This window comes from Nerophis ophidion, linkage group LG20, assembly GCF_033978795.1.
Source record: "Nerophis ophidion isolate RoL-2023_Sa linkage group LG20, RoL_Noph_v1.0, whole genome shotgun sequence".
In the NCBI taxonomy this organism is placed as follows: Eukaryota; Metazoa; Chordata; class Actinopteri; order Syngnathiformes; family Syngnathidae; genus Nerophis; species Nerophis ophidion.
The window spans coordinates 34,256,597-34,271,976 of record NC_084630.1 but is presented as its reverse complement, the minus strand read 5'-3'; the positions used below and the strand labels follow the sequence as shown (position 1 = coordinate 34,271,976).

At 40.2% G+C, this 15,380-nt stretch overlaps 1 protein-coding gene across 1 annotated transcript in view; it reads left to right on the top strand.

Annotated features, from left to right (window-relative positions):
* The window catches only part of tbc1d9 (TBC1 domain family, member 9 (with GRAM domain)), a 104,945-nt gene that overhangs the window by 41,123 nt on the left and 48,442 nt on the right, over nt 1-15,380 (top strand). Inside the window, exons 2-4 of the mRNA XM_061881065.1 lie at nt 942-1,052; nt 4,532-4,650; nt 12,545-12,773. Coding sequence (XP_061737049.1) covers nt 942-1,052; nt 4,532-4,650; nt 12,545-12,773 — 459 coding nt within the window. The remainder of the gene's footprint in view (nt 1-941; nt 1,053-4,531; nt 4,651-12,544; nt 12,774-15,380) is intronic.

Sequence of the window (15,380 nt, the reverse complement as noted above, 5' to 3'; positions counted from 1 at the left end):
TTCAAACCCCGGCCGAATAATACCAAAGACTATACTTTTCATATAAAGTGATAAAGGAATGGAACGACCTCACAACAAACTTGAAAAGTCTAATAGATTACTCTTCATTCACAGTTGAAGTTAAAAAGTGGCTTTGGAGCAATCAAAGCTGCTCACACGGTCAATAAGTTGGGCACTATGATTGACACATGAACTTAATGTGTACTATATTTATCCATGAGAGCAGTTTTTGTTGTAAATTGTGAGGTGTGTCTGTTAAAATCATGATTGTTTTTACCAAATGATGACAGATGTGAACAAGAGCATGTACTGTCTTTGTGTGATGATGTAAATGAGGTGTATTTGTATTGCATATTAAGTATGTGTCCATGAAAGGGCATTTTATGACTTTTCTTAATTTGATTACATGCTATAGTATGATTTTATTGTCATAATTTTATTGCAAGATTATTGTTCCCCTTTAATTTAAGTAGCCAGGGACTGCAGATGGAAATGAGCTATTTGGCTATAATCTGGTACAGAACATATCTGTTTTTGTGCTTAATGTTTCTGTGTATTCTCCTTTCAAATAAAGTCTAAACTAAAAATGGGACCCATTACCTCCCTGCTTGGCACTCAGCATCAAGGGTTGGAATTGGGGGTTGAATCACCCCAAAAAATTATTCCTGGGTGCGGCCACCGCTGCTGCCCACTGCTCCCCTCACCTCCCAGTGATCAAGGGTGATGGTTCAAATGCAGAGAATAATTTCGCCACACCTGGTGTGTGTGTGACAATCATTGGTACTTTCAATTTTAACTTAAAATCTGACAATTTTAGGCCTTTAAGTAGCGCATTGTATTCAGCGTCCAATACCATTGCAAATGTATAAGCTGCTATTACCTAACCAATGTTTATTTGTGCACGTATGCATTGCTTCAGCATTGGATTTGTGTGTTGACAGGTTTGCTGGTGGGAACCTTGGACGTTGTGCTGGATTCCAGTGCCCGAATGGCCCCCTATAGGATTCTGTACCAAACCCCGGACTCACTGTCCTACTGGATCATCGCTCACGGTGCGTCAACTCTCCGTTTAGGGTTGCAGTTGTTGTTGAAAGGAAGGAGTCTTCCTCTCCCTCGCACACACATCCCAATATCCGCCACACATCCTGTCGTCTCCCATGTGCTCAGCCTTCCATTGCGCATTACATCATCCCCAGTGGACTTTGAAAGGGCACGATTAACGAAGGAATAAATGTTCACACGAAAATTTGGCCGCTTGTCTGTCCTTTCTGGGTGTTTACAAGAAATACACCAGGACATAATGCATTTGTTTTTCTCAAACAACACTTAATTATTGTTGAGGTAGTCTTCTCTTTTAAGCAAAAGATTCTGCAGTGGGCCCGCGGAAATTTTGGTACATTTATGTTTAAGATTGAGGTTTTAGGTATGCCAAAAAATTAGGGAGTGATTGGTCCGTGTCCATACGAATGTGGATACTTTTAAAATGTCCACACTATAGGGCTGGGCGATAATGGCTTTTATTAACATCGCAATATTTTTATGCCATATTGCGATATACGATATATATCTCTATTTTTCCTTAGCCTTGAATGAACATTTGATACATATAATCACAGCAATATGATGATTCTATGTGTCTACATTAAAACATTCTTCTTCATACTGCATTAATATATGCTACTTTTAAACTTTCATGCAGAGAGGGAAATCACAACTAAGTCAATTGACCAAAACTGTATTTATTAAATACTCTTCATTCTCTCACGGGTGACTTTTTAAATGAAAGAACAAATTCATAGCGTTGCTACCTTTTCGTAGTAACACTTCTGCTGCATACTTTGCATATTGCTGTTGTCTGCTGAATATCTTCCCACTTGAAGCCAAACCACCGCCAGATGATGGATCCCCTGCTTTTTATTTTGGGCATTTATTGTTATTCCTCCATTTGTGATCAGTTTCGCAGCTTCTCTCTCTTGTATTATCACAAGCTCCGCTCCGATCTGCTTGCACGACCTGCCTCAGCTAATGTTAGCCACGCTGCTTTACCTCTCTGCTCGGCGAGAGCCTGAGACTCTAGACGTGCGACAGTATGTGACGTATGTAAGAAGGCGGGCTTGTTTTACGTCTCTGTGAGAAGGAGAGACGAGGAAGCGTGAGAAACGCCAGTAATGTAATGCCCGCAGCTAAAAGCAACTGTGTGAGAACATATAATCGAATATTACGATATAGTAATTTTCTATATCGCACAGAGACAAACCTGCGATATATCGATATATCGCCTTAGTCCACACGCAAACATAGTTTGTTGTCTAAAGTAGTGTTTTTCAACCTTTTTTATTGAAAAAATCCGGAAGCACACCACTAGCAGAAATCATAAAAAAAAAAAACTAAGTTGACAGTAAAAAATCGTTTTCGCAATTGTTGGATATGACTTTAAACCATAACCAACCATCCATCAATCCAGCTCTTGTCTCAAAGTAGGTGTACTGTCACCACCTGTCACATCACACCCTGGCTTATTTGGACTTTTTTTGCTGTTTTCATGTGTGTAGTGTTTTAGGTCTTGTCTTGCGCTCCTATTTTGGTTGCTTTTCCCGTAGCAGTTTTATGTCTTCATTTGAGCGCTATTCCCCGCACCTGCTTTGTTTTAGCAATCAAGAATATTTAAGTTGTTGCTATATTTTTTTGTGTGGACATTGCTGTCATTTCATGTACAGATGTACTTTGTGGACGCCGTCTCTGCTCCACAAGCTGTAAGTTTTTGCTGTCGTCCAGCATTCTGTTTTGCTCTCTTTGTAGCCAGTTCAGTTTTAGTCTTGTTCTACATAGCCATCCTTAAGCTTTAATGCCTTTTCTTAGGGGCACTCACTTTTTGTTTATATTTGGTTGAGGCATTAGATACATTTTTACCTGCACATTGCCTCCAGCTGTCGCCTGCATATTGTGATCACGACAAACCATTGTCGTGATCACAACGTGTTCCCAACATCTACAATGCAATTAGCTACCAACTTCCACCTACTGATATGGTGTAGTATAACATGGTTACTGTGCCAAGCTCTATACAGCACTGACACTCAACACATTATTTACAGATTATAATTACGGGTTTGTAAAAAATATTTTTAACCCAAATAGGTGAAAATGCATAATCTCCCACGGCACATTAGGTAGTATCTCACGGCACACTGGTTGAAAAACACTGGTCTAACTGACTTTAATCTTTACGGGACTTACGTGTGTGTGTGTGTGTGTGTGTGTGTGTGTGTGTGCGTGTGTGTGTGCGCGCGTGTGTGTGTGTGTGTGCACGCGTTTGCGTGTAAAATTTGGTTGTTAAATATGGCCGCAATAAACCTCTTTTCAGGGGCATGTCTGGGATACGGCTACTACTTGTCCGTAATGCATTGTGCATTGGTCTATTTTATAACTTTGAGTATATAATGTATATATTGTGTTACATGTGTGCTAACATGTCTAGAAACAATTTTAAGACAACCCTTAGGGCAGGGGTCGGGAACCTTTTTGGCTGAGAGAGCCAAGAAGCCAAATATTTTAAAATGTATTTCCGTAAGAGCCATATAATAATTTTTTTAACACTGAACACAACAAAATGCGTGCATTTTTAAGAAAGACCAACATTTCTAGAGAGGTTTCTTATTCTTTGTAATAACATTGTTATTCTGAAGCTAACTGTAGAGGGGGCGTGGCCTGCGAGCCTGCAGCGAAGCGGGGTGTTGCCAGTACCGGCCTCGAAATCAGCGACAGGTGCGTAGACGACCCACCTGGGCCTTTTTATCTGATGACCTGTCGCTATGTCATAAGCAGCAGCCAGGAGGAGAGACGGGCTTGGGGCTAGAAACCAGAGCGAGAACGAAAGAGAAAAAGACAACCGCTGGAAAGCAACTGAGAGACTTGTTGAAAAATAAAACTATATTGTAACCCTGAAACAGGCTCTCATGTCAGTGCTTGGTGGTCTGAAGAACCCCCTGGAGGGCAAGCCCCACACTAACCAATACTAAATAAATGACTTCTTACCCACTTCTTGAACATAAAAATGCATGAGAATGTTTTATATTTTGAACGTTATTTTTCACACTGTGATTACAAGTGGAATTATTCATTATTTATCATGTTAAGCAATGTTAGCTCAGATTTATCCGAGAGCCAGATGCAGTTATCAAAAGAGCCACATCTGGCTCGCCAGCCATTGGTTCCCTACCCCTGCCTTAGGGCTTGCCACAAATGATATTTACAGTCATCAAATCGAGGCCAATTGCCAGATGTTCGAAGCTGCTGTAGTTTCTATCCTCTTCTTGTTCTTTGCCCTCTGCTTCACCATTTGCTCTTAATTCCTCGCTGCGGCAAGATTCATGGCTCATTTGTCGCGGGTGCAATTGCCAGGAATAGTGGTGTACAGTGGAGGGAGAGTGGTTGAGGTTCGCTAATTCCATTGGCAGTTGTTGTCTGTGGCCAGAAACAGACAAAGTATAGTTGTGTTTATCTCTTCACAAATCTTCATCTTTCCTTGCAGGAACATCGCGTAAAGAGATCACGGAGCACTGGGAGTGGCTGGAGCACAACATGCTGCAGACGCTCTCCATCTTTGAGAACGAGAACGACATCACCACCTTCGTCAAAGGAAAAGTCCAGGCAAGTGTGACAGTTTCCTTACTGGTGTAAACAACATAGAACACAAAGTATTAGGTACTAGAATGGCAAACCTCTGCCATGCCCTACCTCAAAAAGGGAAAAGTGAAGTGAATTATATTTATTAGGGCTGGGCAACGATTAAAAATTTTAATCGAAATGAATCCCACTTCCTGCAGTCCTGGGTTCAAATCCAGGCTCGGGATCTTTCTGTGTGGAGTTTGCATGTTCTCCCCGTGAATGCGTGGGTTCCCTCCGGGTACTCCGGCTTCCTCCCACTTCCAAAGACATGCACCTGGGGATAGGTTGATTGGCAACACTAAATTGGCCCTAGTGTGTGAATGTTGTCTATCTGTGTTGGCCCTGCGATGAGGTGGCGACTTGTCCAGGGTGTACCCTGCCTTCCGCCCGATTGTAGCTGAGATAGGCGCCAGCGCCCCCCGCGACCCCGAAAGGGAATAAGCGGTAGAAATGGATGGATGGATGGATGAATCCCACTATTTCTCTGATTAATCGCGATTAACTGCATTGTATATGCAAAGCCCAATAATGAATTCAAAAGTAGTGTGTAGTGCACCTTTATTGGAATATTCTCCCACATGAACAAAAGCGCCAAAACATTTGTTGTGCAAACACAATTTAAGTCAGTCCTTGTTAAACAGTAGCAGTTAAATAGCATATTTTATGAAAATCAACTCCAAAAATGTAAATACAAACATTTAAGCTTATTGCCACTGCCAGGGTATTTAAGTTATCCTGTTTGTTATGGAAAATAAATATAATCTACATACAAATCTCTGAGCCACAATCATAACATCTGAACAGGCAATTTCTGAGGTAACAGCAGAAACATTTTTTTTATCAGGGATCTTATGTTTAAAAAACCTATATTATAGGTAGTGGGCTGTTTTAGGGAATTTTTGATCAAATTATCCGTTGTAGCAATATTAATAATGTTGTGTTTATTCTGCGTAGTGCACTTAAAATAATTATGACCATATCTAGGAATTGATATGATGGTAATTTTCCGATTGTTTACTTGGTGCTTTGATAAACTGAACGCATATACATGGTACTATATTGTGATGTTATGAGCCAGGGAAAGAAAGAACTACCCTACCCAGCATGCAACAGGAGTGACGAGCATGCGCGGTAGCCCGGTATAGGTTGTGTCGCCATGACGGCATCTTGTATGTTGTGATATGCACGCTCTGAAAGCAAACGTTAAGAACTCAGCCAACACTCCTCGTCTGCATTCTTCATAAATAGACAGACAACACATATACTCCGCTGCTTCACAAGCCGCTGGATGTAGCCGGCAAAGTATTCCCATGCTAGCTAGCCGGTCTAGCAAGCACGCCTCATTCAGTCCAAAACGGCCCGATCCATCCACATCCAGAATTGTCTGGCGGTCGTAAGTGATCCCGGAGTGACCACGCTGTAAGCCAACCATGAAATTTGCAGAATTGTCCGGTATTTTTGCCAAATGTTCCATCTTTACCAAGAGCCCCTCGACGCCGGGCGACGCCATCTTGTTAACAAAATAAAAGCATGTAAACAACATACGCAAATTTGCGATAAAATAATTGTCGGCGTTAATAGATTGATGAGTTAACTCATAATTAACGCACTAATTTGCCCACTCCTAATATTTATATAGCGCTTTTCTCGAGTGAGTCAAAGCGCTTTACACATTATAAAGGTTTATTTGAAATCGGGACATATACAGAAAAATAGATATCTATGTATTGGATATCAACAGTTATGCAATGTATGTATCATAGTGTTTGTAGCCAAAGCTAATTTACAACACTGGTCCCCAACAACAACAACAACACAGATCTAACATCATTAAAAATAGGAACATAAAAAGAATAAGTCAAAGAGGAGTCGGTAATAATGATAATAGTAATAATACAGACAAAGTGCAAACTAGGTCAAAGTAGAGATGTCCGATAATGGCTTTTTTGCCGATATTCCAATATTGTCCAACTCGTAATTACCAATTCCGATATCAACCGATACCGATATGTACAGTTGTGGAATTAACACATTATTATGCCTAATTTTGTTGTGATGACCCACTGGATGAATTAAACAATGTAACAAGGTTTTCCAAAATAAATCAACTCAAGTTATGGGAAAAAACGCCAACTAGGCACTGCCATATTTGTTATTGAAGTCACAAACTGTAATATTTTTTTAACACGCCTCAAAACAGCGGCTTGGAATTTGGGATATGCTCTCCCTGAGAGAGCTTGAAGGGATGGGGTTTTGGGTAGGGGGTAGCGGGTGTATATTGTAGCGACCCGGAAGAGTTAGTGCTGCAAGGGGTTCTGGGTATTTGTTGTGTTGTGTTACGGTGTGGATGTTCTCCCAAAATGTGTTTGTCATTCTTGTTTGGTGTGGGTTCACAGTGTAGAGCATATTTGTAACAGTGTTAAAGTTGTTTATGCGGCCACCCTCAGTGTGACCTGTATGGCTGTTGACCAAGTATGCCTTGCATTCACTTGTGTGTGTGAAAAGCCGAAGGTATTATGTGAGTGGGCCGGCACGCAAAGGCAGTGCCTTTATGGTTTATTGGCGATCTGTAGTTCTCCTTACGTCCTTGTACCACTCTATACAGCGGCGTTTTAAAATGTCATAAATTTTACTTTTTGAAAACGATACCGATAATATCGACTGTCTGATATTAAGGGACCTCTCTAACAATAATAACACAGACAAAGTGCAGACTAGAATAAAAAACAATTAGTAAAAACGAAACATGGGAACACAATTGTGTATTTTTTTTTTTAAAGTGACAAGTGCAGGTATAATTTTAAAGTGTCAGGTAGAGAGTTCCATGGTTGTGGTCCTTTTATTGAAAAGGCAGTCTGGGGAAAAAGATGTCCTACGGAATGGAACGCAACAGTTGCCTTTTGACGTTGCTTGGGTGGTAGAAATGGTACCTCTTTGCAGTCTTGGAATTGCCTCACAGAGCAATTGGGGAGCAGAGTTATCCAAGCATTTAAAAACCAGTTTGACAGTGTGTAACAAAATAAAACTGGTAAAACTTCAAATATTGTATTTGGTTCAAATTTAGCAATAATGATATCGTATACTGTTCTTGTAGGCGCGGTTATAAAGACACTCAATGGTCTTGATTGATGACTGGTGTGCCTGGGACCATGTAGTTAAGCCATAAGATGTGTGTGAAAGTATCAGTGAATTCATAAAAGTAAAAGCACAAGTGAAACCCATAATCTAAGTCACATTTAAACCAGTTTGAGTGGCAGTGGGAGCAGGTGGGTAAAGTATCTTGCCCAAGGGCACAACGGCAGTGATGCTGACGTGGGGATCGAACCTGCAACTCTTCTGGTGTCACTTGTCTGGACAGTCACCCTTATTCCATTTTGGACATTTTGACTTGAAGAGGTCCTATTATGCAAAACCAACTTTTCTTATCTGTTGGCACCTACTTTGGTGTATTTGGGATCCCTACAAGACCTGAAAATTTGGAAACAATCCATGGAGGCATGGCGGTGATATTTACCAAACCGTCTTTACTTCTGTGAAAATCGCTCCAAACAAGCCGTATAGAATTTGAGATTTTAGTGACGTATTTTGTAGGGGTTTAACGGTGCACAAAAATTTCGGTTCGGTTTGTACCTCGGTTTAGAGGTCACGGTTAGGTTAATTTTTGGTACAGTAAGAAAACAACAAAAGAAAAATTTTTTGGTTATTTATTTACCAAATTTGTAAACAATGGCTTTATCCTTTTAACATTTAAACACTATAATAATTCTGCCCAAGTTAATCGACATATAACTGCCTCAACTTGTTGCTTGGATTAAATAAAATGACAAAATGTTTCTTCTGCATATAAAAAGTGCAACATTAAACAGTTTCAAGTCAATTCATCATTCTTAATTTATTACAGCATTTGGGAAGCCTGTAGTTGACTTTTATTATGTAAATGTTATATTTTTATTAACATGTGATAGCAGGGACCCTGCCATTCACAACCAGGCTGCTACATTACTAATGATTAATGTAATTATAGCCTTTAACAATAGCACAATAGCAATAGGAGAGACTATTCATCCCTGAACACCATGGAGTTCATGTAGGCTTAATGATGCACTTACATTATTATATCACTATCATACGCACGCACACACACACATGCACACACCGCACAATGAGCTAAGGTTACGCTAAAAGTTAATTAGCCTTTACCTGCCTTCACCGCCAGGACTGCGAGCGAGCTGAGCTGCAGTTTGTTTCTAGAACGTCATCTAGAACATTCACTGGGAGGTGTTTATTACAATGTGGGCAGAGTCCGTTGCTCATCTGCTAAACACCTATCTGCTCGACGCTGAAGAGCTGACTACATGCACTCTGAATACGCACTGCTGATTGGTTGTTACCATTTTGAATATGCACTGCAGATTGACTGTTACCGCTATATATGTAAGCAATCAGATGGTTCTGTGGGTGGGACAATGCTGGGTGCTGTGTAGGAGAAAGAGGCAGAACGGAGACAGCTTGTTAAGACTTTAGCTTAGGCGGTTACTTCATATGTTCGTGTGGAATCTCGTTCGGTACACCTCCGAACCGAACCGGAACCCCTGTACCGAAACGGTTCAATACAAATACACGTACTGTTACACCCTTACCGTCTTTACTTCTGTCTAAATCGCTCCAAACAAGCCGTATAGAATTTGAGATTTTAGTGACACATTTTGCCTTAGTTAAGTCAGTGGATGTCTGCATATATGGTGGAGGTTTACCCGAAGAGCTTTTTTTATTCAGTTGTAGTTAGGGCTTCAAAAGGGTGGAAAGTTTCCGGTGAATTTACGGAAATTTACCATGAGAAGTTAAGCTCGGGAAGTTTGGAAATATTGACAATTTTTTTGATTATTCAAAGTTGGACACCGTCCATGGGAATTAATGGGAATGTATGGGAATTACAATAATGATATATTATTTGGGCAGCACGGTGGAAGAGACTGTTCGTGCATCTGCCTCACAATACGGTCCTGGGTTCGATCCTGCGCTCGGGATCTTTCTGTGTGGAGTTTGCATGTTCTCCCCGTGACTGCGTGGGTTCCCTACGGGTACTCTGGCTTCCTCCCACCTCCAAAGACATGCACCTGGGGATAGGTTGATTGGCAACACTAAATTGGCCCTAGTGTGTGAATGTTGTCTGTCTATCTGTGTTGGCCCTGCGATGAGGTGGCGACTTGTCCAGGGTATATCCCGCCTTCCGCCTGCTTGTAGCTGAGATAGGCTGCGGCGCCCCCCGCAACCAGAAAAGGATAAGCGGTAGAAGATGGATGGATGGATATATTATTGGGCACTTGTCTATATGCTGCTGAAGGGGTGGGACAAAGTAAGTTTACTTCCTCCCACTCCCTTTTGAGCCTATCTTGACATCTACAAAAGATTAGTCACATGTAATGTTTTCTATGTAGGTGTAAAAATAATGTGTGTGTGTATATATATATATATATATATATATATATATATATATATATATATCTTTTGTATTTTATGTCATTCTTTTGTTTTGTTTGCATGGCTCAAAATAAACAATTCATTCATTAATTCATTCATTCATTCAAATCTTTGTGGCATTTTTGACGTAGCTCTTTGCACAATATTTGCAAATGTACACAGGCTTTCCAAACCTACTTTGGTTGTGGTGAAATGTCGCCACACATCAGATGGTGCACGTGGCATTATTCTGTTTCTATATATTTATTCTTGTAAAACACTAATGCAATGCCACACACAGATATCAATAGTCAGCTAAACAATTGGAGTAGTCTTTAAAAATATTTTACTGATGGACAAATGAAAATAGAGAAATGCTACATAAATAAATGAACACCAAATCATCATGCTAAATCAAACTACAAACCCCGTTTCCATATGAGTTGGGAAATTGTGTTAGATGTAAATATAAACAGAATACAATGCTTTGCAAGTCCTTTTCAACCCATATTCAATTGAATGCACTACAAAGACAAGATATTTTATGTTCAAACTCATAAACTTTATTTTTTATTTTTGCAAATAATGATTAACTTAGAATTTCATGGCTGCTACATGTGCCAAAGTAGTTGGGAAAGGGCATGTTCACCACTGTGTTACATCACCTTTTCTTTTAACAACACTCAATAAACGTTTGGGAACTGAGGAAAATAATTGTTGAAGCTTTGAAAGTGGAATTCTTTCCCATTCTTGTTTTATGTAGACCTTCAGTCGTTCAACAGTCCGGGGTCTCCGCTGTCGTATTTTATGCTTCATAATGCGTCACACATTTTAGATGGGAGACATGTCTGGACTGCAGGTGGGCCAGGAAAGTACCCGCACTCTTTCTTTACGAAGCCACGCTGTTGTAACACATGCTGAATATGGCTTGGCATTGTGTTGCTGAAATAAGCAACGGCGTCCATGAAAAAGAAGGTGTTTAGATGGCAGCATATGTTGTTCCAAAACCTATACGTACCTTTCAACATTAATGGTGCCTTCACAGATGTGTAAGTTACCCATGCCTTGGGCACTAATGCACCCCCATACCATCACAGATGCTGGCTTTTGAACTTTGCATTGATAACAGTCTGGATGGTTCGCTTCCCCTTTGGTCCGGATGACACGATGTCGAATATTTTACAAAAACAATTTAGGTAGGTAGGTCTTTACTGTCATTGCACAAGTACAACAAAACTTTGAAATGTGGACTCGTCAGACCACAGAACACTTTTCCACTTTGCATAAGTCCATCTTAGATGATCTTGGGTCCAGAAAAGCCGGCGGCGTTTCTGGATTTTGTTGATAAATGGCTTCTGCTTTGCATAGTAGAGCTTTAACTTGCACTTACAGATGTAGCGACCAACAGTATTTAGTGACAGTGGTTTTCTGAAGTGTTACTGAGCCCATGTGGTGATATCCTTTAGAGATTGATGTCGGTTTTTGATACAGTGCCGTCTTAGGGATCGAAGGTCACGGTCATTTAATGTTGGTTTCCCGCCATGCTGCTTACATGGAGTGATTTCTCCAGATTCTCTGAACCTTTTGATGATATTATGGAGCGTAGATGTTGAAATCCCTAAATTTCTTGCAATTGCACTTTGAGAAATGTTGTTCTTAAACTGTTTGACTATTTGCTCACGCAGTTGTGGACAAAGGGGTGTACCTCGCCCCATCCTTTCTTGTGAAAGACTGAGCATTTTTTGGGAAGCTGTTTTTATACCCAATCATGGCACCCACCTGTTCCCAATTAGCCTGCACACCTGTGGGATGTTCCAAATAAGTGTTTGATGAGCATTCCTAAACTTTATCAGTTTTTATTGCCACCTTTCCCAACTTCTTTGTCACGTGCTGCTGGCATCAAATTCAAAAGTTAATGATTATTTGTAAAAAAAAAAATGTATCAGTTTGAACATCAAATATGTTGTCTTTGTAGCATATTCAACTGAATATGGGTTGAAAAGGATTTGCAAAGATATTCTTCATCTCAGTATATTAATACTGACTGACTTAATTATATATTACAAAACTGCTGTATTACTCATTCACGGATGTCATTTTATTATAAAAAGGTCAGTAAATGAATGTATATATTTGTAAACGCTCTGAAGTGGGAAAGGCGTAGGATTAAATAAGCTTTGCTTCTTCCTACTCTTTTTCAGACATAATGTAAAGTGAATGATATGAAATTGTGTGATGTATTATGCTGTAAGTGCGTTCGTGTTCGAAATAAACTAAATAAAGAAAGGAAGGGTTTTAAATGTAGAAAAACATGAAACTACGACCTCTTTTAAACAGCATAGACCTCCTCTCAGGCCAAATTAGAGTAAAAGCCTTTTTTAAAAATATTCTGTCTATATTGTGTGTTGCGCTACAGGGCATCATCGCGGAGTACAACAAGAACCACGATGTCAAAGAGGACGACGACACGGACAAGTTCAAAGAGGCCAGCTCCAGGTTCCGCAAGTTGTTTGGCATGCCGGAGGAGGAGAAGCTGGTCAACTATTACTCCTGCAGCTACTGGAAGGGCAAGGTGCCCCGACAAGGGTGGCTCTACCTCAGCATCAACCACCTGTGCTTCTACTCCTACTTACTAGGCAAAGAAGGTTGGTACGAGATACACCCGGGCTAAATGAACGATGAGTGAAATTGAAAGGCCTACTGAAATGAGATTTTATTATTTAAACGGGGATAGCAGGTCCATTCGCTAATAAAAAAGCCTTGCCTGTACCGGAAATAGCAGACGATGACGTCACAAGGGTGAGGGCTCCTCACGTCCTCATGTTGTTTATAATGGGAGCTTCCAGCAGCAAGAGCTATTCGGACCGAGAAAACGACAATTTCCCCATTAATTTGAGCGAGGATGAAAGATTTTTGGTTGAGGATATTGATAGCAAAGGACTTGAAAAAAAAAAAAAATAAATAAATAAAATAAAAAAAATAAAAAGGCAATTGCATTGACACGGATTCAGATGTTTTTAGACACATTTACTAGGATAATTCTGGGAAATCCCTTATCTTTCTATTGTATTGCTAGTGTTTTAGTGAGATTAAATAGTACCTGAGAGTCGGCGGGGTGTGTCGCCAGTCTGAGAGAAATCACGCAGCTGCAGGAGGACGTTGGCTCTGCTGATCTTCGGTAAGGGGCGACTCATTTCCACAATTTTCTCACCGAAAACTGCCGGTTGACATGTGGTTGGGATCCATGTTTGCTTGACCGCTCTGATCCATAGTAAAGCTTCACCTCTGGGAATTTTAAATAAGGAAACATTGTATGTTTGTGTGGCTAAAGTCTAAAAGCGTCTCACCTCCATCTTTCTACTTTGTCTTCTCCATTATTAATTGAACAAATTGCAAAAGATTCAGCAACACAGACGTCCAGAATACTGTTTATTTGCACGATGAAAAGAGACGACTTTTAGCCGCAAATGGTGCTGCGCTGGGCTTCACGGTGGCAGAGGGGTTAGTGCGTCTGCATCACGATACGAAGGTCCTGCAGTCCTGGGTTCAAATCCAGGCTCGGGATCTTTCTGTATGGAGTTTGCATGTTCTCCCCGTCAACGCGTGGGTTCCCTCCAGGTACTCCGGCTTCCTCCCACTTCCAAAGACATGCACCTGGGGATAGGTTGATTGGCAACACTAAATTGGCCCTAGTGTGTGAATGTTGTCTGTCTATCTGTGTTGGCCCTGCGATGAGGTGGCGACTTGTCCAGGGTGTACCCCACCTTCCGCCCGATTGTAGCTGAGATAGGCGCCAGCGCCCCCCGCGACCCTGAAAGGGAATAAGCGGTAGAAAATGGATGGATGGTGCTGCGCTAATATGTCCCCCCCAACCCGGGACGTCACGCGCATGCGTCATCATACGTGTCATCATTCCGCGACGTTTTCAACAAGAAACTCCGCGGGAAATTAAAAATTGTAGTTTAGTAAACTAAAGCGGCCATATTGGCATGTGTTGCAATGTTAATATTTCATCATTGATATATAAACTATCAGACTGTGTGGTTGGTAGTAGTGGCTTTCGGTAGGCCTTTGAACGTTATTTGCGCCGGTTTCAGCAGCTGTGGGCATTTCTGCTACCTGCACATGAGCTGTAGGAACAACCGCCGTACCATTCCTGACACTTAGCATTACCTAATTCAATTAAATATATAAGCTTTTGCTTCATCCTGCTCCTTCTCAAACACACACCATCTCATTTTCTTGTTTGCCCCAATTTATTTTGTGTAATTGTATAGATGGTTGTTGTGGTCGAAATATAGGTTAAACCAGTGGTTCTCAAAAGGGGGTGCTTGAAGGTATGCCAAGGGGTACGTGAGATTTTTCAAAAATATTCTAAAAATAGCAACAATTCAAAAATCATTTTTTAAATATATTTATTGAATAATACTTCATCAAAATATGAATGTAAGTTCATAAACTGTGAAAAGAAATGCAACAATGCAACATTCAGTGTTGACAGCTATATTTTTTGTGGACATGTTCCATAAATAATGTTAAAGATTTCTTTTTTTGTGAAGAAATGTTTAGAATTAAGTTCATGAATCCAGATGGATCTCTATTACAATCCCCAAAGAGGGCACTTTAAGTTGATGATTACTTCTATGTGTAGAAATCTTTATAATTGAATCACTTGTTTATGTTTCAACACGTTTTTAGTTATTTGTCCAACTTTTTTTCCAAATATTTCAAGAAAGACCACTACAAATGAGCAATATTTTGCACAGTTATACAATTAATAAATCAGAAAATGATGACATAGTGCTGTATTTTACTTCTTTATCTCTTTTTTTCAACCAAAAATGCTTTGCTGTGATTAGGGAGTACTTGAATTAAAAAAAATGTTCACAGGGGGTACATCACTGAAAAAAGGTTGTGAACCACTGTGTTAAACAACAAGTTCAATTTAAATGATCGACAAACCGTGATTGATAATCACACTGATAATATGGACTGACTGGCGTTAACTCGTTTGCTTGCTTAAATCCTGACACAAAAACAAGAGACATTAACGTCTTTCCCTAATAAGAAATATCATACCCCAATGTAAACTTACATAAACACATTGCCTCAACAGCTAAGATACAGTATTCACATTGAACATAGAGACCTTTACATTCAGTGTACAAACATACATATACACATACTGTACATATACATTCAGTGTACAAACATACATAAACACATACTGTACATATACATTCAGTGTACAA